The sequence below is a fragment of the Hippocampus zosterae genome, chromosome 6 (genome assembly GCF_025434085.1).
Source record: "Hippocampus zosterae strain Florida chromosome 6, ASM2543408v3, whole genome shotgun sequence".
In the NCBI taxonomy this organism is placed as follows: Eukaryota; Metazoa; Chordata; class Actinopteri; order Syngnathiformes; family Syngnathidae; genus Hippocampus; species Hippocampus zosterae.
In genome coordinates, this window is record NC_067456.1 from 14414324 (window position 1) to 14442234 (window position 27911).

The 27911-nt window shown below is 42.8% G+C and overlaps 2 protein-coding genes across 2 annotated transcripts; both read left to right on the plus strand.

Annotated features, from left to right (window-relative positions):
* Nucleotides 1-18134, plus strand: msi1b (musashi RNA binding protein 1b). The gene is made up of 15 exons (XM_052067582.1): nt 1-314; nt 570-610; nt 1007-1088; nt 1224-1308; nt 5743-5784; nt 6972-7064; nt 9781-9829; nt 10320-10402; nt 10468-10585; nt 12507-12587; nt 13995-14051; nt 14211-14267; nt 15473-15627; nt 16395-16440; nt 16528-18134. Exons 1-14 carry the CDS (start codon nt 256-258, stop codon nt 16434-16436), a joined length of 1044 nt encoding a protein of 347 aa, XP_051923542.1. The 5' UTR covers nt 1-255; the 3' UTR covers nt 16437-16440; nt 16528-18134.
* A 3090-nt stretch (nt 18135-21224) lies between these two features.
* prkab1b (protein kinase, AMP-activated, beta 1 non-catalytic subunit, b) lies at nt 21225-27910 on the plus strand. Its single transcript, XM_052067589.1, has 9 exons — nt 21225-21693; nt 22028-22167; nt 23764-23933; nt 24006-24099; nt 25780-25894; nt 25957-26090; nt 26175-26243; nt 26458-26800; nt 27205-27910. Exons 2-8 carry the CDS (start codon nt 22045-22047, stop codon nt 26533-26535), a joined length of 783 nt encoding a protein of 260 aa, XP_051923549.1. The 5' UTR covers nt 21225-21693; nt 22028-22044; the 3' UTR covers nt 26536-26800; nt 27205-27910.
* Nucleotide 27911: the final 1 nt, after the last annotated feature.

A 27911-nucleotide genomic window follows, 5' to 3' on the forward strand; every position in this document is an offset into this window, starting at 1 on the left:
CCACGGTGGCGCCGCGTCCCATGGCGGAGGGATGAGGGAGCGACAGCAGGGTGGACGGAGTAGAGGACGCGGACGCGGACGCGGACGACGAGGAGGTGGAGTCTGTCCCAGCCCGCATCTGGCCCGCTCCCCTCTGACACCACGGGCCAAACCCGCCCCGAGCCTCTCACTCACTGCCCGCCTGTTCCCCCGCACGCCTCGGTCCCGGACACCCTCGGCGCAGCAACACCCGCACACACACGACCACCACACAGAATGGACACGGAAGGGAGCCAGAACAACCTGTCCACCACGGACTCCCCTCACGACCCCTGGTAAGTCAAAAAGAAAACTTTTTTTGCACCCCCCCCCCCCCACCCCCCACCCCCTCCACACACACGTTTTGTGGAACAAGCCTTGCTTTCTGCGGGGAGGCCGAGGAGCGCACACCCCCACACTGGGAGCCTTCATGTCACATTTACTGAAACCCCAGTTTCATCAACAACTTTGTTTGTTTTCTGCGAGCACGCAAGTATCCAATTTACCAAATCCCACTGCCTAAAATGCAAATATTCTCTTTCGTTCCATAGCAAAATGTTCATAGGTGGACTCAGCTGGCAAACAACACAAGGTACATCTTCTCAAATGTCTTCAATACTCTGCATGGATTAAGGCAACGAGGCATGAACTTGTTTAAAATCTACAGTTCTTCAAATTTCCACTTGTTAATGTTGAATTTGTTTATTTTTTGGTTTTTCCATGGACTTGAATAAATGCACCCTTTCAGAATTTATATATTTAAAAAAAATGTGAATCTGTACGGTGATTCAAAGTCTGGTGACAATTGAGTTAGTCCTAATTTAGTTTTTAAAAATGTGACAGGTATTTTACTGGTTATTTTCATTTAATCCTTTTTAATCCCTTGTTAGTTTTGTTTGCCGAAAAATACAAATTCATCTCATATTTCCTTCTAGTCGGCAGCACCATTCTCCACTAATGTGCCCCTTGTTGTTGCTTTGTATCCCAGAGGGTCTGAAAGAGTACTTCTGCAAGTACGGCGAGGTGAAGGAGTGTATGGTGATGCGAGATCCGGTTACTAAGCGCTCGAGGTGAGCTTGGCATCTGCTCTGAAAGTTTATCTGTCCTCCGTGATTCCTCACTGCTCATAACATATCGTTACGCGTCAACATAGTTTTCACTGTCATTAATACCGGAACTGCCCCCCCCTCCCCCGATGTCCGCAGAGGCTTTGGATTTGTCACCTTCGTGGATCAGGCTGGCGTGGATAAAGTTTTGGCCCAAACCAGGCATGAGTTGGACTCTAAAACAGTAAGTTCTCTGTCTTTCCTTCCCCTGGCTAATCTCATTGGCCGCTGTTTGATTAGTGGATTTTCTAATGCTGTGCCATTAATGTTTATGTGGGGTGATGTTCTGCCGCTATTCCTCCGATTTGGAAGCTTTTGCATGATAGAGTGACAGTAGAGACACTTGGGCCAATCTCTTTGCTTTCTGCCAATCATTCAGCAAAATGTCACACGGCGCCCATATCCATAGAAATAAGGAGAGTTGAGCTGGTTGACTTCCCCTTTGCCACTCTTGGATTTGCTTCTCTGGAGAGGAAACAAACTTTTCTTCTGTGTCTGCCTTTTCTTTTCTTTCCCGAGGGGTGGAAATGACCTAAGGAATAAAAGTTTCTCAGCAGAACGGGCAAATGCAACCTGAGACCATCAGGGTGTGACGGCTGCACCAAATAAAGTTGGTAGCACTTCCAAAGTGATAAAGACGTGACAGGTTATTCCACCTGCACAACCCTAACTTGGGATGTTTTAATCACGCATGAGAGTCCATGTGCGTCTCAGTGATGAATGTGCGTCCGTTCGGGAACAATGTGACTCCGTTGGTCGGCATAGGGACCACGGCTCCCTCCTCTCTCTCTCGCACGTCACTGGGAGTGGTGATGGCAGCGCGTTTGTCACTGTATCGAAATAAGGAGAGCGTACTGCTTTTCCACCTTTTGTGCGCTGAACGATGCACCCACTCCAGATAAGGTGGAGAAGAAATCAAAGAGAAAAAGTTGCACCAGAAACTCCAAGAAAGCACACAGGCATGAGAAATTTACAATACTATCAATTTGAAAATGAATTTTTATTGTCTTTTCCGTTCGGCTCTTTAGTGTCACTTGCAGGGACAAGGCCTGTGACACTTTGTGCCACCATGGTTGGACGCCACAAAATCGCCATGGGGTTGGTTTCCATAGTGACCCCCCCCTGCTTGCCCACTGTTGAAGAATAGCTCTGTCACAAAAGAAAAAGAGGCCGGTAACAATGCACATCATTTACAATTATTTCTTGGCTCCTGCAGGACAGTATAAACAGGCAGAATCAGGGAGCTTGAAGGTCATTAAGTCCTGCTGCCTCACGATAAAGCCATTGTTCATAACACATTGACAATGATTCCATTTCTTTTTTTTTGTTTTAATCTTCAACTTGCCAGTGTTGATACTGCTTAGCGTTGTTGTTCACCGCAGTGGATGGTGGTGGTGTGGGAGGCAACCTTTGGGAGCGGGTTTGACTGAGAGAACTCTCGACCAGCCGAATGGGTTGCGTGGTCACTACAGGAGGACTTTTTGGGAGGCTGCTCATCCTACCTCCACCCCCCACCCCCTCCTCCCCATACAGACAGGTTATCCTGTTAGCGAGGGCAGAGAAAAGGTTCTCCAGTGGCAACACAAAGAATGTGCCATGCTGTGACCGACTGAATCGCTCTGGCGCTGCTGGAATGAGCGGACCTTTGCACAGCAGTGAGTCTGGCGAGCAAATACACAATTTATCGCTACTCTTAGCGTTGGGGCACACATAGTGGCAAGTGTAAGACTTTGAGTTGGCCCTCAGCTTCCTGCCATCTCTAAACTGGGTTAGTTCGATACTAACTGCACATTTGTTGAACAAAGTTTCCAGTCAGTTCGACGTCTCGTTAACTGTTTTAGCAATCCAGCAGAAACACGACGGGGGGAGCAACCCCTGTCTGCGATTAGTATGGCTCTCCTAACTAATAGGATTGGAGTGTGTTCCTTTGTCAGGCCAACTGTTGCACACTTTAGCTGGGATGTACAGCGGATGGAAAAAGTCCCCTGTTCAAATGCTTCAAATTATGGGATCCAAAATTAGAGAGAGGAAGTAAGAATAATCAACTGAGCGAATATGCCTGCGCAAGTGTGTACACTTTCTTATAACTGCGGATGTGGCTGTGTTCAGAATTAAACTATTCACACTCATGTTAAATTGGAGTCAGCACGCACCTGTCGCCATTGAAAGCGCCTCCAATCAACCCAAAATAAAATTCAGATGTTTTAGGAGGCTTTTCCTAACATTTTTGCAGCCGTAGTTTGGAAATGTACAGTATGTTTGCTGCAAACCCAACACTGCTCATCACCGAAAGAACAGCATACAAGCAGTGAAGCATACTGGCTGCTGCATCGTCTTTTGGTGCTGTTTTATATCAGCTTTCGTCGGCCTTAGACACAGTGGAGGAATATTGAACAGTTCCACAATGCAGTTTTAGCGCAAAGTCCTCAAGCTATCGCTAGAAAGCAGAAAAATGATGAATGAATGAATGAAAAGCCTGCTGGCACACCTGTGATTTATTTGAGTTTAATCAGTGCATTTTAATGGTTGAAAATGTGTCCTTACTGTGCTGACTCCCATTTAATTCAAGTTTGAATGTGATTTATTAATTCTGACTACAGCCTCATCCCAGTTTCAAGAGGGTGTGCTATCGCAGATGATTCTGCTCCTCTGTGAAACTTAACGGTTTTGGGTTTTTTTTGGGACTCAGTCAGGTCAGACGTCACATTAAATCTAGGAAATGTTTTGACATGTTTTATGTACTTTTCTATATCACAAAAACTTGGAATTTGAATTGGGCTATGTAGACTTTTTCAGAGCACAAGGCGATTTCTTAAACCTCTCTTGCAATTCCGTCCAGCGTCATCTCTCTTACCTTGCAGTAAGGTTCCGTCTCTGCACGCACAAGGCTTCGCGATACGAGATCACAATGTGCTAATTTCGACTTTGTTCATGTTGCATGCGTCCCTCCAAAACCTTTCTCCACCACACAAATCACTTCCATGACTACAGTCATTGTTGAATGTCCACTATTTCCTTCCCGCTCATGCGCTGTGTGCTGCTGTGTTTGATTTTGTTTGTTTGTGTGTCTTTTTTAAATGTGCACAGGAGTGTTGGCCATCAGGAGGGTTGGTGACCGGAGGTGACTATCAGAGTAGTCTAGCCACTATAGAAACTAAACAGTAGACTCTGCATCTGATCCTCCAGTCTTAGCCTTTAGTCTTCTCACTCTTTAGAAGAGAAACAAAAACCTGTGGCAATCTCGAGTCGTATTCAAGTAGAAACACGCTGTCGTCCTCATTCTGGTAAACGCATGTGATTTACCATAGAGGCTCTAGCTCTCTACTGTACTGTAGTTTAACTTTACCCTCTCATGGTCGCAAACTAATCTTAGCGCCGTATCGCCTCACCATCTGTTGGCGTAACGGCGGTACAGTGTGGAGTAGTCTTGATCTCTACCTCTATTAGATCAGCATAGACTTAAATGCAACCTGTGTCTATTGACATTCTCATGTCACGGTGTGATGCTCTCTCTAACATTGGTCAAGAAATAATAATACGAAGCGGATCCCAGGAACTACAAAGCAAAGAAACATCCGGAATCACAGATGCTCTCATTTAAAGCGCGCATGGCCACATAGAAAGATGAGCTCGATGCCATGCGTTGTTTTCGTCATGAGTTGAAGGAGGCAAAAAAAAAAAGCTAACTAACACAAACAAACAAAATGTGTTGGATCTGCTGTCGCTGTGGTGTGATTGACAGCTCCCTTCTCTTCTATCCTGTCTTCCTCAACCTGGCCACCTCTCGTTCTTGCTCTCTCTCTTTCTCTCTGACACACTTCCCCCGATTCCTCTCAAGCTCTCCTCACAGAGGTGAGGTGGGTTTGTGATTGTGGTACCCGTGTGAGATTCCACGAGCTCACATGTCACATGGTGGTGACGAGAGAGGCAGGGGTTCACTGGATATTCCCAGGCATTCCACCTGAGCGCCGCAACAGACACACACACACACACACACACACCACACACACACAATAAAAAGCGCAATCGAATCTAATTCAGGCATGCCCGTTGTGTTCAAAAGTTTCAGCATGTTTGATTTTTCTAACATTTTTTTTTCGTAAATTACCAAGGCATCCCAAACTGCTGTATTGAAGGTTTAGGTAAAATGTGTTTGGTTTAAATTTTGTTACATTTTAAAATGCATACACTGGACTTAATCACAGTGCCCTTATTGAAAAACAGCAGGACAGATACTGTAAATTGTGAAAAAATGAGCAGTTCTTGTCAAGGTTAAGTAGCATCAAGTAGCTTTTGATTTCGCATCAGTATGTTAGAAAGAGGCCTCAATTTTTCTGATTAAGTTTTTGGTGTGTTTCTCACTGTTGCATAAAGCCCGTCAGTGGCATTGTATTTGCTGCTAGAAACTTCGCTGTATGGCTTTGTTCACAAACGGCCACTGATTTAACAAAATACACGTACATTCAACTGGTAACTTCTAAGATATATTGAAAGGTGATAAGATTTGATTAAACATGTGACTAGAGATGGTACGTTTTTGCGCACCCGGCCAGCACCGCAACGCCCCTCATGACACATCACTTAACGGGCTTCTGTGTCTCTGTATTATCTTCTATAGATTGATCCTAAAGTCGCATTCCCCCGGAGGGCTCAGCCAAAGGTGAGTTAAATCTCATGTACATTTACTGTAACTGCCAAGCACTATTCTAGGCAATAAGCCATCAACTCTAATGAACGTTTTAAGTGCGAACCGTGATGTGATTGTTCATGAATCAAGTCTATTGCCACTAATAGCACCTAAAATAACATTACGCCTCGTCATAGCCAATTTTGTGGTGTATCGAGATAGCATGCAAGTGTAGGATGACTTAATGGTGCTATCTACATTTCTTTAACCGAAAATAAAAAGTACAAGGAGGTCCATTATGAAATATGATGTCATTCCCCCCCCCCCAAAACAAATACAAAAGATATAAAATAGATCATGAAAGAGTTGTATTATAATGCTCATTTATGTGGTAAGGAAATAATATGATTTTTAAGTGAAATAATAGTTTCACGAAATATAATGCTGAAATAGTGGGACATCATATAAGCGCTACTTGTTATGCAGACTGTGTTATGTAAACTTTCTACTATCTGGAGCTTGTAATGAAGCTCGGACGTGAGAACATGCTGTCCGGTGTCAGAGCTGCAAATCTGGCTGATCTCTTTTCCAAACTGAGTACCAACAGAAATATATCCAGGCAACCGAGTTCTTGTCAGATCTTGTTAAGTCATAACAATCTCAATGTACTGGTGATCTTTTTTTTCTTTCTTTTTTAATCAACGTAACAAAAAGAAAATGGATTATGTGGCGACGTGCTGCTTGTCCTGCTGCCGTGTGACCAATCCTGTTAGAAAAGAACCCAAATAATTACAGGTGTTAAGTGCAGGCTGTACCCAAGCAAGCCTATGTGGCTGCTACATACAAAGTGGCTTCAAAATCAACTCGCATGCAAAACTGATGTAACGGATGGATGTGTGAGATGAATTGTTTTCAGTGAGTGTTTTAAGGCTGACATATACTTGTACCAAAAAGCAAAATCCCTCATTTCTGCTCTTTTTGAAAATGTACTTTTTGGTTGAGAGATGTTTATATTCAGAGTCAAAAATAGTGAATTACTTTTGCAGTCATTTGGTTTATGTTTGTAGAATATTATCCAGTACTTGCTACAAATAAGAAAGCTCAGATCCTTTTTCAAAAGTTTCTTTTGTCAGTGGGTAACAATCTCATATGCACTAATAGAACGCCAGTTAGTGAAAAGTAATTTGAGTGAATTCTTGTTTTAATTGCTCGCTTAACAGTTAGTGACTCGCACCAAGAAGATCTTTGTGGGAGGCCTGTCGGTGAACACCACCATAGAAGATGTCAAGCAATACTTTGACCAGTTCGGGAAGGTGAGTGATTGTTGGAATGCTGGAGCGGCCTTGATCGATAAACGGTGGGACACAAGTATTCCGAATGCAAATCACCTTGGCCGGTTCTCACAAATGAATTCACCAAAGAAAACAGACAAGTGCTCGGAAGCGAAGGAGTTACTGTGAAGAGGAAGGCGAGAACGTGGGGACAGAAAGAAAGCGCTTGTTGGAGAGGGTCGCCGGGGAAAACTAAAGAGGCTGAGGGGCTCCTCAGGGCCCGAGCAGCAGGCGAACTTGGGGGATACTGCAAGTGTGCAGAGGGGAGGAGGTGGCGGGTGAAAAAGTTTTGTGGTGAGTGTATGGTGATGGTGAGGAAGGAGGAGGGATTATCAGAATCTGAATTAATCTGATGTAACAGCTGCTCCTACCCACAACCCCCTCCTGACCCGTTACCGTGGTGACCTGGCTTGCCCATTGTCCCTAAGTAATTCTGTGGGTAAGGGGGTTTTGTTCTGAAGGAGGGGGGGACGAGGTGGTGTTCATGGGATGTTTGCATGTGCGTGTGTGTTTGGTGGGGGGGGCCATCTTGAGTTTAGAAATCATTTTTTAAAAGTTGACTAATTTGCCAAAAGTTCCAAACACACCCCTTAAATGTTTGACCAGAGGTCCTCAAAGTGTGGGCGAATTTTCATATCCTTTCACACAAAGTGGTGTCAGAGGCATAGTGCGAAGAATAGATGATGGGCCAACAAAGGCACCAACAAAAGAGGGAGGGCTTGATTGAGAGAGGTTTGTGGAGGCGTAAGAGAGGGAAGTGGGGCAAAGATGGGGTGTGGGGGAGATTTACAAAAGCTCTTATGCCCCTTCACAAAGACGGGCAAATATTTCCTTTCTTTGGGCCGCAAGGTTCCCGCCATATAGGAACTTTCCAGATGGTTCACATGAATTTCAACCAACCTTTCCCCAAGTAACAGGTGGACACAAATCTTTCCAACTTTTTCAAAGTCGGACCTGTGCAAACTGTCTGCCATCCATCCTATCTCCAACAGGGTATCACATTATTTGCAGTGCCAAAGGTATATGGCCTCCAGGTTCCCCGAGCTCCCATCTCAATCATAGCAGCGAGATGAATTTTTGCCGAGAGAGATATCAAGGGATGGCCGGTGAAATGTGGGCTCCAGCCATCCATGGAAGTTCCTGATTAGACTGCCTCACTGGACCTTTTGTGTCCCGTCATGGCGAGGACAAAGGAGTGTGGAGAGGGATGGGCCGGGGATAACAGGGAAGATGAGAAGTGGGGAAAAAAAAGCATCAGAGGGAATATTGTCCAGCGGCACACCATTAAAGCGCTCACAGTTTGTAATATTGAGCAATGATGTGCAAGTCAACACACTTTGCAGCATTGAAACAGGTTGCAGGGCGCTTTTCCTGCTTGTTACTGTGGAGTTCCTCCCCTCCCTTTTGTTGACTGTGGGATCACAACTCTTTGACAAAGTGTGTCCTGGATGTCTTGACACAGATGTGAGGCACCTACCGCTTGGCCTCTTGGACCGACAAACTCGTTGGAGCTGATAAAATGAGCTGAGCACACTCTGTGCAGATGGGCCAACATTTGAGTGGAGGGAAGCCATGATTTGAGGTCCGCTTTCATACTGACACTCCTCGCTCACCTTTGACCTTTCTGGAGGCAAACTGCCCTTGGCGCTCTACGCGCACGCACACAACCCCCCCCCCCCCCTCTCTCTTGTTGGCATACACATGTAGTGCGCGTCAGTATGGATCATATCCACTGCAGCATCCAGTACACTTATTATAGTTCAAGAGAACACTGATTCATTTACCAAATGTCTGTTCCCGCCTGTGCTTAGCGTAAACAGGTAGAAAAAGAGCAGGTCGACTTTGACGTAAGTTGTGTGTGTGTGTGTGTGTGTGTGTGTATGAATAGACACCTGTGTCTGTGCTGGATAAAGGGAGGCCGGACTGGTGGGAGAGGTCAAAAGGAGAAGAGGAAAAGGAATTATGGCTGAGTGTGCCAACAAACAAAACCTCCAGGCCTCTTTGTTCTCCCTCTCCCTTTGTCTTTTCTTTCTCCTCCCTTTCCACTTTGACCCAATCTTTTTTTCTTTCGTCCGACTCGCTTACAGCTCGCTGTACTCTCTTTCACCAGATCTCCACCTGTCGCTATTCCTCTCACTATCACCCCCCCCCCCTTCTTTCATCGAGGCTCCACCTGCCTGTAAGATTCACCTTTCTACACAGCCACATTTCTCTTTTTGTGTCTCCCTTGCTCTCACGAGCACTCTCCCACTACTGCATTCATGAACCATATTTGATGTCGGCTTTGGGCCTTTCATGAGCACTTTTTGCACAGTTGCCATGGGAATGTCAAACTTTGGAGGGTAGAAAGGGGGCAGATTATGTGCTCCCTGAGGGGGATTGTGAGCTGGTGCTTCAGCAGTGACTTCCAGCTTTGCATGCCACCCATTATGTGCACTGGGCACATACCCAGCAAGGCCTCGCTCCCGAGTGGTTCTTTCATATTTTGCTCTCTTTGCTTCTTCTTTCATAACCTGCCGCCTGCCTCCACTCTTCTTCTTCTTCCTCCTCCTCCCCCTTCCCTTTCTCTGTGCGTCTGTCCATCTGTTGCAGAGCCTCCCTGCAGAACTTGAGAAGGGCTGAGGTCAGGCAATATGCCGTGTGGCAGGGGAGAGAGAACGTAAGCGTAGTGTAAAACTGTCTTGTTTGTTCCCTCCAGGTCGACGATGCCATGCTCATGTTCGACAAGACCACCAACAGACACAGAGGTGAGGCGGGCCGACCTCCTCTGTTCACTCGCCACAACTCCTACCTTTCCTGTCAACCCCTTCCTCAAGTTACTACTCTTCCTCCAGTCCTTCCTGGCTATCTATTGATCCCCCTCCCCCTCCTCCCCTGCAGAGCTCCTTCCTGTGGGCTGAGCTCGAGGAGACAAACGGGGCTAGTCTAATTAGCCAGTCCGTTAATCAGGATCAGGATAAAGCCTCCTTAAGCACCTCCTCCCCACCCTGGGACTGATCGATTGTGACAGCCTACCTACCAGCTTTGCCCTGGCCCTCTGGCCAGGAAGGGAGGGAGGAGTGGATGAGTGTCTGTGTGCCCGTGCGTGTGCATGTGAGTGTGATTGAGGGGGGTTAAGCAGCTATTACAACTGATTACTCTGGTCTATTAGCTGTAGCGGTGTGCATAAAATCATACTGTCTGAGCCCTAACATTGTGTGAAATGTTCCGCTCACGCACTTGCCTCGTCCTCTTCAGGATTTGGCTTTGTGACGTTTGAGAACGAGGATGTGGTGGAGAAAGTCTGCGAGATCCACTTCCACGAGATCAACAACAAAATGGTGAGAACTTTGGACTCGTCATTTAGCGTCAGAAAGTTGCTTCATTGTGTTTTTCCTGGAAACAGGTGGAGTGCAAGAAAGCTCAACCCAAGGAGGTGATGTCTCCCACTGGCTCGGCCAGGGGGCGCTCTCGGGTGATGCCGTATGGAATGGACGCCTTCATGCTGGGGATTGGTATGCTGGGTAGGTTCCTATCGATCAGAACAAGGGGGATCTCGTAGCTGTCCTCCCATCTGCACTTCTCAAAAGCTATTCCTGCACTCTTGACCTTAGCTGCTTTGAAGGTCACATGACACATGATGAGAAGGAGGCGGACCAATCAAAGGGTTCCTCGACCGATCGTGTGCTTCACCACCATGTTGCTTCAATCATTTCGATCTAAATTTCAGAAATGCGGTTAGCAAAGGTGCCAAGATACATTGTCTGGGCTTCACTTTGTTTTTCCCTGGGTGCCTTTCTATATCTACAAGATTTTAGTCTGTCCAGTACATTGTTCAGTGCAGGTCAGTTCAATGTTATTTATGTACCACCAAATGTGTATTATACTAATGACACACAGTACATTCTCATTATTTGTCGCACCTCAAACAAATGCTCAAGTCAGGATCAATATGAATATGCCCCATATCACATGGGGCATATTGAAATGCTGAGAAAATCCCTCAAATGCCAGACATTTACCATACGTCTTTAAAAAAAAACACGTATGAATATCTAAAAGTAGTCAAGTGGCACTTAATCGTTTCTGCTCTTCAAACTCCCTAAAACAAAACATCCTGTTGTCAAAGTAATCTGATCACTAATCTCTGAGTGGGCCGGTTTGTTCAGCTTTTAACTAGACGAACTAAAGCTCCCATCTACTGGCCAGTCAGATAACTGCAGCATTTTCCCAGAATTTCTTTCAAATCAAACGATTGGCGAAAACATCTTTCTTTCTTCGTAATTCACTACTTAGGATGTGTTTACACAAATCCTTAGCTGTATGACTATGCATACAACGCATAGTCTTATCAAGAAAAAGGTGACAGGTGTACATACCTGTCAACTTTTCGGAGCGCCAACGTGTATAAACTACCAAAAAAAATCATTATAAAGTCAGCAAACAATCCTTATAACATACCAAAGCATTTTATATGTCAAAATAACGGCAGAAAAAAACCCACAAATTTTTCAACGATATTTATTGTAGATCTCCATAATACAATGTCTAGTTAATGTCTAAACATCATTCTACTTAGTGGCATTACTGTGTTCAGAGTTGTATTCCTGCGTTACTTTTTTTCACCAACTCCAAATCATTTGGAGTTGGTGAAAAAAAAAACTGAAATTTTCAGAATCCGTATGATTTGTGCGATACGGCCATACACGTAAGATTCACCACAAAATCCGTATAAAGTATGGCTAAACCATATGAGTTGACAGGTATGGGTGTAGAATATCGCCCATCTACAGGTCATATCATACTGTACCGGGATTTACAAGCCACATTTAAATTTCCTTTTAAATAGTTTCCAATTACCACCAAGTTTGTGGCATATTGGCAAAACTCTGTGATATATTCCCTCCTACATTTTACTTAATTTAATGATGCACACATGTTTAGGACAGCAGTAGTTTTTGAGGTGCAGTTTGGTGCCGTTCCCAACTGGCATGATATGCTTTGGATAAGTGGTTAGCACATACTTTGCCTGACAGTTCAAAGGCTGGAGGTTTGAATCCGGGCTCCAGCCTCTCTGTGTAGAGTTTGCATGTTCTCCCAGCGTATTTTCCCTCTCATTCTTAAGGAATGTTAATTTAAATGGTTGTTTGTCTATACAGTATGTCAGTATCGACAGTCCAGGGTGTACACCACCTCTCGCCCAGTCATCTGAGATGCACACCTTCCACTGAGTGAGGATAAGCAGTATAAAAGATGGACGGGTGGATTGTTTGCCACAATGGCCATTCTAGTTTCAGATTTGATTTGTTTGTTTTGTTTAACAACGAACCATCATAATATTGCAGTGCCATGTTTCGTGTATGTCTGATCGCGTAACACTGAGTTATAATCTCAGACTGTGAACGGTATTGGCCCTAAATACTATCCCTGATGTTTTATCCACAGGTTATCCAAGCTTCCAGACTGCCACCTACACCAGTCGAAGCTATGCAGGCATCACCCCTGGATATACCTACCAATTCCCTGGTAAATGTAACATCCTCTCTCGTCATGACACATGATGACGATGTCATTTCCACCACTGTTAGCTGAGTAGGAGGACTGAATGACAAAGAGTTTGATGTGGCACACATTACACAGAAACATTCAAGTTCACGTCATGAGAACTAACATGAAAGAAAAGCAAGATAAAGCCTATTAAATGCTCAGAAGGAGTTTGACAAAATTTCCCTGATTGACTATTGTGAAAATTATTAATATTACGTTTCAACTTTTATTGCTGTTCATCTCTCTTTAAATGCTCTGAATTATTTTTTTTCTATACCTGTGTCGTATTTAACCACACTACTTCTGCATAGCGTGTATGTACAAAAGTTCAGTTTCCCATTGCTGAACAGCAAACTAGTTTGAATCTATTTTAACAGCGCTCTTATTTTTTCAATTGCTTGGGTATTAGAACTGTATCGTATAAGAGATACACACATCGCTGGAGTTAGGCAAAATCCTCCAATGTCACAATTTTGCAAATTTATATTTTTTCATACTCGATACTGTTGGTCAGTCCACACGTGTGTGTGTGTTATTGACCAATCTTTAAGTGTTGAAAATGGCTTGCTCTCTTTGACGACACAAATATACCGTTTTGAAAGGTGAGTGTTATGTAGCGAATAGGTTTCCAGCCGACGGTATACAAAATATTACTTTACAGAAACAAGTTACAACTGAGGGTCTACATTGCTGCTTGTAAATATCAGGGGGTGGATTCACATCTGCTTCGCTTGCTTGTGAACGTGTGTGCTAGCGCTATGTGTGAAGGTGTTTATGCATGTACAGTGTTCCCTTTCTATATCGTGCTTCATTGTTCACACCCCTGCAATATCATGTTTATTTAAGCAATTGTTTTTGTTTTTTTAATGGGTTCTTACATTTTCCGGAAGCTCGCCTACTGTAGTGTAGGATATTCACAGTCACTGATGCACTTTTCAGTTCTTTATGGACTGCTAGAAGTACCATAAAATACATAAACGTGATGACTATACTTACGCAGAAGCTGCTGTCATCCAGAGCTCACACCCATACACTCAGATGCAGATTTGCTCTTGTCACATGTCACCCCACCAGGGCAGCCCTCTTAACTCTTAATAGCAAATGAGTTGAATCCCCTTAAAAACTGAATTTATGAGCATACTCATATGTGTTAGGTCTGATTTGTTGTTTTCTGCAGATTTTAAAACACTCAAACCTTATTGAAGGTCTACATTAAGCTATTTTTCCGTCCAATAAATCCTGCTTCTCCTTCCTCGAATCTTGAAAGCCCTCGTTTGACTCCTTCACACTTCTCACCACTACTTACTGGGGTGTTTGTGTTGTCCTTTGCTTGCCTGTAAAAGGTGCGGTCTAGGACTCAAAATCACTCTGCTGTTTCTGTTTTAGAGTTCCACTTAGAGAGGACTCCCCTTCTGACTTCACCCCACCCCCCTGAACTCACAGGTCAGTTAGTCCCTCCTTTGGACTTTACAAGCAGCACGTTGTCTGTCTGGTACACACCCCATAAACTGACACACACACACACACACACGCACGCACGCGCACACACAAACTAGCTTTTACACTGATACATTTGAATTTATTTAAATTTTTTGTCTTCAGCCATTCCCCTCACTGCGTATGGACCAATGGCAGCAGCGGCAGCAGCAGTTGTCAGAGGTAAGATTTTCCGCAACGTTTTGACCATGATCAAGTTATACCATTGTACTTTATTTGCTTTGACTATACCTGTATGTTTGTTTGTTTTTGTTTTTTTAATGAAAACACGTCCAGAAGCCTTTGGCTAGGCTTTTTTTTTCAATTTTGCCAACACCACCGTAATGGATGTGAAGTCACTTGAGATGTGATGTACTTTTATTTTCAGGTATATTTTTATATACATTTAATTTCACAAAAATAAGGCATTTATCATTTATCAATCCTGAGCCATTTGTGCATAGTACCTCAAATCTTAAATACAAGGTAAACAAATAAGTAATAAATGTAAGACTTTAAAAGAACATGGTCCTTCCTGCTTCAATGATGTTCCCCCGTGGTGTGCAAGGCTTGAAATAAGCGGTTTCACATCGCAGTTTGCGAAAATATGTATTTTGCGCCTCATTAATACACATTGAATAGCAAGACAGAATCAAACACCAACCTTTTAGCAACATTCAAAAAACGTTTGGGAACTGAGGACACAAATTGTTGAAGCGCCGCAGGTGAAATTCTTTCCCATACTTACCTGATTTACAACATAAGCTGCTCAACAGTTCAGAGTCTCCTTTGTCATATTTTGCACTTTGTATTGCCCCGGCCACATATTTTCAATGGGAGACAAGTCTGGACTGCTGGCAGGCCAGGCTAGTAACCACACTCAAATGCTTCAAAGGCATGTTCTTGTATCACAGTGAAGAATATGGCTGGCATTGTCTTGATGAAATAAGCAGGGAAGTCCCTGAAAAAGATTATAAAAAGGTCAAACCTGTAAGCATGTTTCAGCATTAATGGTACCTTCACAGATATGCAAAGTCACCCATGCCATGGGCGCAAACACACCCCATGCAATCACAAAAACTGGCTTTTGAACTTTGCACTGATAACAATAATCCTGGTCATCCTCCTCTTTGGCCCAGAGGTCATGACCAGGATTTCAAAAAAACAATTTGAAATGTGGACTCTTCAGACCATAGCACGCCATTCCACTTTCTGTCAAAGCCTCTCAGATGACCTCGGGCTCAGTGAAGCTGGCAACATTTCTGGGCGTTGATGTAGGGCGTTCACTTTGCATAGTAGAAATTTGAATTTGATTTGTAGACGTAGCAATGAATTATGTTAACAGACATTTGGAACTTGACTCTGATGTTGTGACACGGTACCTTCAGGTTCAACCCCATCTCGCACAGCTGGATTTTTGGGAACCAGCAGCCCGGGCCCAATGGCGGACCTTTATGGAACAGCTGCTCAGGAGTCAGCAGTCAGCAGTTACCTCAGTGCTGCAAGTCCTGTCCCGAGTGCAGGATTCAGCCATGGTCTTGGGGTGAGATACCAACTATTGCACCACCCTGCCCAGTTTGGACAAGTGTTATAATGAGCCATAAAGAGTTACGCTGAAGTTCAATTTGAAGCAACAACCAGTCATCAAGAGCTCTAGTTAGATCGATAGACAGACAGACCTGTATGTTCCATTCAAATATTTTTTGTTTTACCCCTCCTACAGGTTTAAAAACATTTACATTCATCAAAACAAACTTAAATTGATCAAAATGAACTTTTTAAAAGAATTCCCTGCCACCTTTTCTCACACTCTTGTTCGCCCTCTTCTTCAAATTAGAACCAAAGCATGCTTGCTTCAAGTTATTTATCAGTCCTCATTAAAGTTTACTGTAAAATTGACACTTAAAATAAATTAAAAAAAAACAAAACTTGTGCAGTATATTTAAACACATAAATGTTCAACCAAACCATAACATTTCTTCAAAATGAAAGTCTATACTAACTTAATGCCAACATATTAGGGCTGCACAATATATAGAAAAAAAACATTGTTATTGCGTCCAATATGCTTATCACACAGGTGCGCAATAATTACCATATTCAACACACACATCGCATATCACATGATTTTCCAATATCATGTACCCCTACAATATATGAAATGCCATAGATGGACTAACGAAAATTAGCAGCAACCTTCAAACAACTCCGACTTTTACCACTGCACAGAGAAGCAAAATTTCATTTACTCCATCATGGTCAAATGCTTTAAAGGAAGTGGAGGTCAACCTGTCATGCTTCCTCCTACAGGGCCCTTTGATCGCCACGGCCTTCACTAACGGCTATCACTGAGAACGTGAGTTGTTCTACACGTTAGGAGGCAGGATGCAGTACGGCACGATTACATGTGACCTCTAACTAATGCAGTTTGTTTGCATTTCAGTCAAGAGTTGTTGACGGATGGAGAGCTGGAGGGAATTGAAGCTGCTTTGGCGCTGATCTGGCCCAAGCTCTGTCCACTTCGCTTCTCGTGGTGGGGGCAGCTAAACCCTTATTTCTTTCTCTCTTACACACACACACACACACACACACACACATCTATCACCCTCTTACGGCAACCTCAACACAGCCAACCCTAATGGCACCTTAGCAAAATCAGTCATGAAAATGTTTCGAAAAGCCAGCAAACAAAGCAAACCGTAGCAAACACATACAAATGCTGTATTTTTAGTGTTACTCTTTTCGGTCATGTTTTACTTTGCCATTTTGAGCGATGGCTGCAATTCGTCTTCTCGGGTTATTTGACCTCTGAACCTGAATCTCCAAGTGAAGGTTATGAACTGTACTGCGAAAACCGTCAGAAGTTCATAATGAATATTAACAACTAATTTGTGAACAATCCTGTTTCTAGAAAATGTGTAGTGGTAGGTTTTAACAAAATCTTGTTATATACAGTACATAAAGCAAGGAAGCAGGTCAATGGTCACAGTTACATGGTAGGCTTACTTGAGCTGCACAATGTTGTAACATACTGTAAATAATATCACTTTTGTTCGGGGCTTAAAGGGCGGGGGCAGCTACTGTACTTTTAGGGTCTGGGAGGCTTTGGAGAAGTGCTAAGTTAGCTTCTTCTCGTCACTCCTTACATTGGCAACTTTGATGGCGAGATAGTTTCATGGACATCTCAATCCATGTTTTTGTTAGAGCAGTCATACATTTGCTTAGGCATTTCTCTTTCCGTCACTTGAGTCTGTTATTTCACTGAAAAGCTGCTGTGAGTTCAGCGGAGGGAGGTTGTGTCTTTATTTACTTTGACTTTTTTCGGAAGGGCAGGGGGACACATGCACGAAAAAATGCTCCTCGCCTAGGAGAGGAAAAAATATCCTGTTTTCTTACTTTGTCATAATGTTGTTTAACTGTGATTTTTAAGATGTGAATATTTTGGGTGGAAGAACATGAAGGAGTACTTTGTTGAGCGGCCGTGCACACACACAGACACAATCAAATGTGCTGATGATGGCCTGCTGGTTTGTGTGTAATGTGTTTTCCGAAATGATGTACAATATTCATCGTATGCTGTTTTTGGTTGGGGGAGGTACCTCTGTTGCAAATGTGAAATTTTAATTAGACTTTTTTAAATAATACATTAACATATTTGTCAAACTTATGTTGTTGTTGTTGTTGTTGAAGGTGGCTTTTCCTAGTCACCTTGACATCCCTCACATGTATCCACTGGAGGTCACAGCTAAAGCAAGGTGACGACTATTTTTTTGACCAAAACAGTTCTAAATGAAATGAAAAGGATGTTGCACTGGCTGGCCAATTTTAGAAGGGCAGAAGAACAAAGCACTCCACATTTAATAAAAAGGTTTTCATATTTTCATAGACACTCAAACTGCTCCACACTACCACCGTAGTTTTGGGTCTTCGATTTAAAAGAAATTGTCAAGACTGTAACCTTTTCAGAATTTCACTTTCCTGTCATGTTATTTCTTTGCAGAAAATAAAAACCTTCTTAAATTTCCTAATAAATTATTTGAAAACATTCCACTTCGGTTTCATTATTGGCTCTTTTAACATAAATGTTTTTCCTAATGTTTAGAAATGTTTATTTTGTGGACAGTATTGGTACCTCCACTCTAATGGTTCATTACTGCTCTTCTTTTTGTAACGGATTTATTTTTTTTACCCTTGTCAAGGAGTACTCATCATTGTTATTGGTTTGTTTGTTTTTTCTTGTTTCAAAATGACATTAATGAAAATATTAAACCTGCCTTTGAACAGTATTGGGCACTCTTCTACCGTACAAGTTCCCATTATATTTTGTGAGAATCCCAACTTCCACCTTTAAGAAAAATACAGTACACATCTTAGCTGAAGGATTTAAAACATATACACAGTATGTGTATTTATACATGTTAAAATATATGTGGCCTTCTTGCTTGTCGTTTCTTTTTCCCGTTAATATTGCTCCACTGCCCCCCATCTTCTTTTCTCATCTGCCCTGCTTTTAATGTCTCGGGGGGGATGCTGCTGCCTGTCATGAACAGTGAGGGCCTTGAAGGAGGTCTGCCTGACACAACCTGCTGGTGTCGGTGCACATTGCTCGATCGATCACTCACAGACGATGTGTGCAACAATTTGGGCTGCAGCTGCATGCGCAGGTGGAGGGCATGAGTTGGGGGAGGGGGCTCTGGTGTCAGTGACATTTTGCCACTGTGAGCTCTGAATGAAGGCTACCTCAGATAACTACCTGAAGCAGGCTATGAGGGGTGAATGTGCTGCATGGAAGTTCGACTCTTTTAAAAGAGACACACCAATAATGTGTTACAAAATATAACACACACACACGCAGTGGTTTCCGGTTAATCCCAGGCACACATGGACAATGAACCATTCAAATTTAACAACAAATGAGAATCTTCAAAGAACCTAACATGAATGTGAGAAGTTCTTCTCACATTACACAGTATGTGTAATGTCTCTTCTTGAGAAGTTCTTCACATTTCATGACACATTATTGGTGTGTCATGAAATGTGTTTTTCGTTGTTTGGTTTTGAGTAGATTTTGTATTGTTAAGTTATCCATGTCTGCCTTATAAGGCTTTGGTGCTTTGGTGTCAACCTGTGCTCGTCAACCGGTCCCTTGTGTTTACCCCTCAGCCACTTGTGTCTTGTTCAGGTGTTTTCTTTGTCTTGTCAATTGCTTTTTATTTATTTTTTTACGTTTCCTGGTTCTTTCCGCCTTTGTTAGTTCCTTTTTTTGTGTTTGCTGAACCAGTCCCTGTTGTTAAGTCCTGCCTTGTTGCCTTTTGTAGTAAGTTCATCCCCAGTTTTTGATTTATTTCTTTGAATCTCCATTCATCCATCCATCGACCCATCCCATCATTTTCTAATCATCTTATCCTCACAAGAGTCGCGAGTGAGCTGGAGCCTATCCCAGCTGCCTTCGGGCAGTAGGTGGAGTACACCCTCAACCGGTTGCCAGCCAATCATAGGGCACAGTTAGATGAATAACCATTTGTGCTTACACTCACACAAACAATTTAGTATTCCATTAACCTGCCATGCATGTTTTGGGAATGTGGGAGGAAACTAGAGTACCCGGAGAAAACCCATGCAGGCACGGAAAGAACATGCAAACTCCACACAGGAAGGCCAGAGCCAGAATCAAACCATGGGACCTCTGCAGGTGATGCTGGTGTGCTAACTAGTGGACCACCATGCCACCCTCTTTGAATGTCATTTTGGGATTTTTCCCCCCACAGTGACTTGTTTTCTTTTTTGATTTTTCCTAACTATTTTTGGGGAGTGCACTTGCCTTTCCTCCTTGTATTTGGGTCCTCATCCATACCAACCCTGATAGATGAAGTGAGAGTCCTCAGAATAAAACTAGTGTAACCAAATGCAAATTCCATGCTGGAAGGCATGGAGCTAAATCCAAACCATGCTAATTACTGAGCCACACTACTGCTGAGGTTCAACACCTTCCTTGTTTAAATCAGATCCTGTTCTGTATCAGGCTGGTGGTATATGTATCAGGCTTTTTCTCCTGTAAGCACTAGGTTCTTAAACCTTTAACATTTGTTGCGCACCATGTGATATTAATTGGAGATAAAGCAATAGTCACAAGGTAAAGTTTTTCTCTCAAAGCGGTTTCATAAGCATTGCTTAGCATTTGATTTATATGTTTGGTCCTCTAAATAATGTCATTTTAGTAATGACTGAAAAGTCAAGAAAAGAAAAGGAATGTCATAATCCCTTAAGTGTTCTTAAAGCTTTGCTAAATATTCATTATTTGCTGAATGCATAATTATCCCATAAGGCTTTTTTGCGGAGCATTGACTCTGGTATGTATTCTTAACCGATACTTGTTCTATTAATTTTATTTAAACTCATGGTTCAGGATCTGCGGGGCTGGCTCTTATGGTTTTTATGGTTACTCTGCTTCCCTCTAGTGTTCGAATTAGGAATTTGTACCAAGACTTAAAGTTTAAACCATCCGATTCCTTCTTCTTGCCTTAAATGCTTAATTCTCTGCGTGACGAGGCGCGTTACCTTGACACATCCAACTCCAAAAGGAACGTGGTATTATGATTTCGGTGGAAAGTTTATTTTTCAATGAGATGACAAAAGGTGACATAGTTATTTGATAGGGGAAAAGGGGAAAAATTATGCGCGTCTGGCGTCAGTGGCAAGAGACTTGATCATCGTGGGAACACAAAGCGACCAGATAAAGGGAGAGGAGCCTACACAATAAGTTTGAATTGCGTTTATAAATTAAAAAAGAACAACACCAAACCGTGAGGTGTGCTTGCCACTCTGTAACCATTCCTCTAAACAAGAAACGAAAGAACGGATTTATTTTATTCCCATGTGCAGGAAGGAAAAGGAAAAATGCAAAGTCGTCAAACCGACGAAGTATCATTTTTTAATTATTGCATAATGAACGAGTCAAACAATGTCCACTTTCTTAAATAGCTTGACACAAAAATGAACTTGTGTAGTAAAACATATTTGGAGAAGTATAACCCTTGTAACTTCAAATTATTAAAAGCACATTGACTTAAATGGTAATGTATTGCGAAATGGGAAAACTTATGTTAACTGTCCGGGTAGGAACAACACTATAGCCATACGTCGCTCGATCGTGATATATCATGTGGCATTATCGAACAAGCCTGGGGGAGAGGGGGGGCGAATTTTTCGTCACTATGACGCGCTTTGATTTTATTCCCGTCCTTCCTGTTTAGTCTGTAGCGTTTCTGTACGAACGAGGCGGAAGAGGCGTGTTTTCGTCTGGATACACGCAAACACAACTGTAAATCTACAGGGAGCGATCCCGCACCCGCTGCTTGCGATCACGGAGCGTTTAAATCTACAATTAAAGTGGAGGAAATGCTGTAAAAAAGAGGGTCGAGTTACTTTTTAAGGTGACTTTAGGTCCAGACGGCGCACGTCCGCTTAGTGCTCCCAACGAGAAAACTGCTGGTCTAAGACGGAAACAACGGCGAAAACAGACCCGACGTCTTCGTCCACTCCCGTAGAGGACCGCACGATCTCCTTTGGCCCAAGACTATAGGCACCCAGGCGCAATCTAAGAATATAGGTGAGTAACATACGATATTAAGTAGGATACCACACAAAGTTCACTATCGTAGTAATAGTAGTTGTCCCTAAAACGCCCCTAGTGGCCAGTCTTGGAACATGTGCCGTACAATGATGCCAGTTATTTCCCAATGTTGATGACAAGGCACATCATTTTACACGACACAAAATAATCTCACAACACAACACTGAACAAAATAGCTGTTAAGTTTTCATTCGGTGGATTTTTCGATAAAGCTCTTGAATTAGATTTTAGTGGATTTTGCAAGTGTACCTAACAAAGTGGACAGTGAGTGCGTATCATGAATGGGTGCATGTATTTGTGTGTCTTCCAGTGTTCGATGCTGTCAGAATGGGGAACAGCAGTAGTGACAGAGCCAGCGGGGGTCAGAGTGAACGAGGGAAAGAGGCCCGCCCCAACATCCTGATTGACAGCACAGAGGATGCAGATATTTTCCAGAGAGAGGATGCAAAGGTAACATGTCTGTACCAGAACAATACAAATAATGCCAATGACCATATCGTTTAGATAATTTTGGCAACACTTTCACTGAATGAATTGATATCAAAACCAATGTGTTTTTAGACCGTGTCAGTGCAACAATTCTTCAATTCCATGGCCTGAAATATTTCTTTGTTTTTAGACCGTGTCAGTGCAACAATTCTTTCAATTCCATGGTCTGAAATATTTCGGGGCAGTTTTACTAATCAGTGACTTCATTTGAGGAGTAGCTTTCTAATTTTGAGGAGCAATTTTTTTGCAGATTAATTCGAGGGATTTGAAGCAAACGTTAAACATTGAAAACATAACAATACGAAAACATTCATTCATTCATTCATTCATCTTCCGAGCCGCTTGATCCTCACTAGGGTCGCGGGGGGTGCTGGAGCCTATCCCAGCTGTCTTCGGGCAGTAGGCGGGGGACACCCTGAATCGGTTGCCAGCCAATCGCAGGGCACACAGAAACGAACAACCATTCGCACTCACACTCACACCTAGAGACAATTTAGAGTGTTCAATCAGCCTGCCACGCATGTTTTTGGAATGTGGGAGGAAACCGGAGCACCCGGAGAAAACAAAATGAATTAACAGTTAGTTTACTTTATTAAGCAATGAACTGATTGTATTTCTTAAACTCACATTGTTTAGAGTAACAAACTATTTTCTTGTGGGGCAATTTCAAACACAAATATACATTTCAGTTTAAACTTAGTGTTTCTTAATAATGTTAAGCTTATATGCCACTCCTCTTGGCTGACGTACGGCGTAATGGAAGTTGAATAATTTCCAGCTTCCACTTCTGTTTAGCGAGTAGATTTCTGCTCCAGACCTGAAACACTGATTAATTTTCCTGCTCTTTTGCTGCACATAGTTGGATATGCTATGCTATGCTATAGCACTGTTCAAGCCACCCTTTGGTTAAAAGCATATGAAATTCCAGTGTCTCACAATTACATTTCAATATTTTTGGGCCGAGCAATTAGCGTAGCTTCGCCGTCTTTCCTCGTCATCCCTTCGTGAGAACAACACTTGTCAGAAATGTAGCTTATTCGGCGGCACGGAAGCAATGGAAACAACAACTCCGCAAAGTATTTTGCTGCACTAGTAGCTAGCTAAACCTTGTTGCTAGCTAGCTGATGTGGCATAAGTAGCACTGTGCTTGCTTCAACCTCTGACTACCGGCGGTAGATGACGTGAGTGCGTCCAGCAGTTGATTCTCAATTTTGCTATTCAGTGTGTTTTGGTGAAGCGGAGTAAGCAAAATTTGTCCTCACCAACTGCGATGTGAAACTCCTTACTTCAAGCCTTGAAATTTAATTAATCAGATTTCAATGCCTGGCTCAAATATACAATGGCAGGGCTCAGGACTCAAACTGACATCTCTCCAGTGAGTGTTTCACCTGTAAGAGGTCTTGAAGCTACCACCCCACATCCATTTGACCAAAATCCAAGTCCTCAAAGCCCAAACTAGCTACTACCGCTTTATTAAGTCAGATAGCTTTGCGTTGGTGAACTTGAGAGACCCCCTCATTCATGTCCTCATTAAAATGGAAGCAACCTTGTTTCCAGGTGCCACAGGAGGAACAGGAGTTTCTGGCCTGGCAGCAGGACCTGGAAAGTGACAGTAAATGTCCAACACTTGCCAGGCCAACAGTGTTCCGCTGGACCGGAAGCGCCAAAGAGGTCTTTGTGTCTGGCTCCTTTAACAACTGGTCCACCAAGATCCCTCTCAATAAAAGGTTGTATGTGAACCTTGCAGCTTGTTCGTGAGAAAAATGGAATGACTCTGTTGAAAATTACCTCTCACTCAGTAAGAACAACTTTGTGGCAATCATGGACCTGCCTGAGGGAGAACACCAGTACAAGTTTTGTGTAGACGGACAGTGGACGTTGGATCCAACAGGGGTGAGGAAATTGCTCTGATTTTGTTTGGACAGTATCAGTGAGGTCTTACTGTGTCTTGTTTGTTTTATTATGTTGTTGAAGTTTCCCACAGAGTATTAAAAAGTCTCAATACTAATGAATTTAGGAATTTGGAAATAATACCTTAAAACGTTTTGAAAAAAAGGCTTTATATCTGGGTCTTCAATTTTATGCTGTATGTAACTTCTTTGAGTACAACTTGTCCACAAAAGTGTCATTTGTTGTTTTGATTAAATAACAGCCCAAATAAGAAGGACTAAAATAAGCAAGGGTCACAATCTGTGGTCAAAACAGAACAACACTTTACTGAAGAGCATGCGCGACAACACCACCACACAGATGTAGATTTTACTTATTTAGTCAGTTAGTTTTTTTTTTACCCAAGCAGAGCTTAAAGACCTCCGTTAGCATGACGGAATTCTGTCATTTAAAAAATAAAAACTGTCATGCTGAAAACATCCTGTTCCGCCACCAGTCAGAAGCCACACACATAGCTGCAGTTGGTTCTCTTGAGTATTCTACCCGGGCCCTCCGGCAGCAACAACAAACGCACTTACATCACTGACTGACCACTTGTGCGATCTGAAAGTCCAAGTGTGCAAGAGCCTGACCTTTCCCCAACCATGTCACACCAGTTTGTGGAACTAATCCAAGCATACGCTATTGATAAGAATGCACTGTTAAAACTATCCATATCCAGTACACGTGTTGTATCTTTTTCCATTTCTCTCCGGGAGAGGGACTTGTACCCATGCACCAGAATGCACAAAGTTTGACCCCCAAAAAATCTGTGAGGACCTCATTCTGATAGATGCTCACTATTTACTTAATGTGTCCATTACACATTTCTACCTTTATATTTGTGTTTGAAAACCTCTCCCAATTTGGACAAGATCTATACTTGTCATGTGTGATTACGGCATTTAAAAAGAGTCAGTGTGCACCCCATTGCATTGAAAATGTTTGGTTAGTTGATCACAGGCATTTTGTTTTTCTGTCAAACTCTTCTTCTCCTTTTTTTTTTAAATTTTATTTTATTTTATTTATTGATTGATTGATTGATTGATTGATTGATTGATTGATTGTTGCTTTAACCCCTGATCTAGCCACACATTTCACATTGGAGAAATGAGGAAATTTCAACACATTCTACAAAGCTTGATTGAGTAAAGAATCCTTTCACCTTTGACCCAAACCGATGGATAGTTGGGAATTTGAGGCTTTTTGTATCATATGTAAAGAAAAGATTTCAGCTAGGTACAATGAGCATTAAGACGTTTGAGTCCAATGCCAACTCATCCAAGCACATAACCCCCCCACCTCCCCCAAATCGCTGGTGTTTTGCAATCTGCCTGTTGTGTCTGCTGCGCTGTGGTGGTGTTGCGCGAGTAGCCTATTCAATACGCTGCATTTTTGCATCCTCCACACATTCCACATTTCCACATTGGAGAAAAACATTAACACAAATTCACAGATCTCTTATTTATTTAGTTAGTTGTTTATTTATGCTGTGTTAAATTTAACGTGAACAATCTTGTGGGAACCCTGTTGTGCTTGTTGTTATTTCTTCCATTCCTTAAAAGAAAACAAGGTACTATCGTTTTACATGAAAACTCACATTTTCAATGCATTTCAGTATGTAACTTCTTGGTGCTCTCACAGGCTGTGATCACTACAAAAACCGGAACCGTTAATAACATAATCCAGGTGAAGACAACCGACTTTGAGGTCTTTGACGCCCTGCGAATTGACTCTCAAGATTCTGCAGACATCTCTGGTACGACTCACTTTTGCATTTTGTTTTGAGAAACTCTTAATGTGCTAATTATTTTTCATCAGACTTGTCCAGTTCCCCTCCCGGTCCCTACCAGCAGGACGCCTACGTTGTGAAATCAGAAGACAAGCTCAAACATCCTCCTATCTTACCTCCACACTTGCTCCAAGTGCTGCTCAACAAAGACACAGGGATCTCGGTATGTCGCCCTCTTCGCCATTTATCATGTCAAACCTTTGTATTTAATCTGAGCTCAAGTCAATCGTCTTTTGGCCTTCCCCAGTGTGACCCAACGCTGCTTCCTGAGCCCAACCACGTGATGCTCAATCACCTATACGCCCTCTCCATCAAGGTAACCCGAACGTCATGTCCGCTTCGTCATTGTTGTTTGCATTAGCACACATTACAAAGAGCAAGAATGTGCAGCATCACAAAATTAGGGACTGCACAATCTAATGAGATTCACTACAAGAGAAATCCGTGTATAAAGATGTTAGGGCTGAATGGCTGGCATTGCCGGATGAGTAGCCAATAACAAAAATACGATATGTCTTGTTTTGTCCCAGGATGGCGTCATGGTTCTGAGCGCAACTCACAGATACAGAAAGAAGTATGTGACTACTCTTCTGTACAAGCCCATATAATTTATTTGAGTGGATTGTCATGGTGATGGTGTGGCCCCTTTATAATGCTGTTTTAAATTCATAATTGTATGTTTTATTTCGTTGTTGTTGTTTTTTTAAATCACAGTAGGCCTCATTCATTAATAAATGCGTAGAAATGTTCTTACTCTACCAACAAGTTAAGTATACATAAAATCATTGTCAGATTTATGATTTGTGTGTACCGGCCCATTTTGTTTGCACCACCGTGCCTGTGTTGATTCATCCAAATTCATTCAAATTGAAGGTTCTCAGGGCGGCCCGGTAGTCCAGTGGTTAGCACGTCGGCTTCACAGTGCAGAGGTACCGGGTTCGATTCCCGCTCCGGCCTCCCTGTGTGGAGTTTGCATGTTCTCCCCGGGCCTGCGTGGGTTTTCTCCGGGTGCTCCGGTTTCCTCCCACATTCCAAAAATATGCATGGCAGGCTGATTGAACACTCTAAATTGTCCCTAGGTGTGAGTGTGAGTGCGAATGGTTGTTCGTCTCTGTGTGCCCTGCGATTGGCTGGCAACCGATTCAGGGTGTCCCCCGCCTACTGCCCGGAGACAGCTGGGATAGGCTCCAGCACCCCCCGCGACCCTAGTGAGGATCAAGCGGTTAGGAAGATGAATGAATGAATGAATGAATGAATGAATGAATGAATGAATGAAGGTTCTCACTCTAATTTGCATATGGCCCGCCTTCATTTATTAATAATTATAAATGCAAATCAGTTTGGCGGCATCTCAGCCAATGCCAAAGGTGTATAAGACACAAGAGATGGCCCCAAAGTGTTCTGAACTTTCTTCATCATGATCCTGTTATTAAAAGGTTGGTTTCATCGTAAACCTTGCAGAACACAAAAACAGAGACAACATATCACAACACGTTTTTTTGTGTGTTCATTACGACTTGCTGTGTATCTTCCTGAATGTTTTATTCCAATTGCATCTGATTGCAATTTAGTTGAAGCATGACCAACAGATTATGCCGCCTGGTTAGCAGAGGTGTCGAAGTGAAAACCGTGCCACTGTTTGACTTTAGCCACAGCTTCCTCGTTCTTTCACTTTCCCGACCTGGATTTGACAACTTTGCTGGTCAGACATTCAATTACCATGTCGTTTTATTTTGGTGTGTGAAAATTCTTGTGGATTTCTTTATACCTTTCGTCTCTGTGAACCATATTTAATCCGAGTTGCCTCGAGTTTCAAACCAAAGAAATACAATTGCAAACACAGACATATGGGGACCAATAATTACGTTTCGATCCAATCTATCCTGATTCATTTGTAACAATTGTTAGGGGTTTTTTTTACTTTGTTTTTTTTTTTTAAACTTGTGTCCAAATGATAAATAAATGTGCATTTTGGTAAGAGCAG

Coding starts and splice junctions, on each gene's coding strand:
- prkab1b (XM_052067589.1), top strand. CDS start 22,045: ATGGGGAACAGCAGTAGTGACAGAGCCAGCGGGGGTCAGAGTGAACGA. Junction 23,934..24,005: donor AAGATCCCTCTCAATAAAAG/GTTGTATGTGAA, acceptor CCTCTCACTCAG/TAAGAACAACTTTGTGGCAA. Junction 26,244..26,457: donor TATACGCCCTCTCCATCAAG/GTAACCCGAACG, acceptor GTTTTGTCCCAG/GATGGCGTCATGGTTCTGAG.
- msi1b (XM_052067582.1), top strand. CDS start 256: ATGGACACGGAAGGGAGCCAGAACAACCTGTCCACCACGGACTCCCCT. Junction 5,785..6,971: donor CCCGGAGGGCTCAGCCAAAG/GTGAGTTAAATC, acceptor CTCGCTTAACAG/TTAGTGACTCGCACCAAGAA. Junction 12,588..13,994: donor ATATACCTACCAATTCCCTG/GTAAATGTAACA, acceptor TTTCTGTTTTAG/AGTTCCACTTAGAGAGGACT.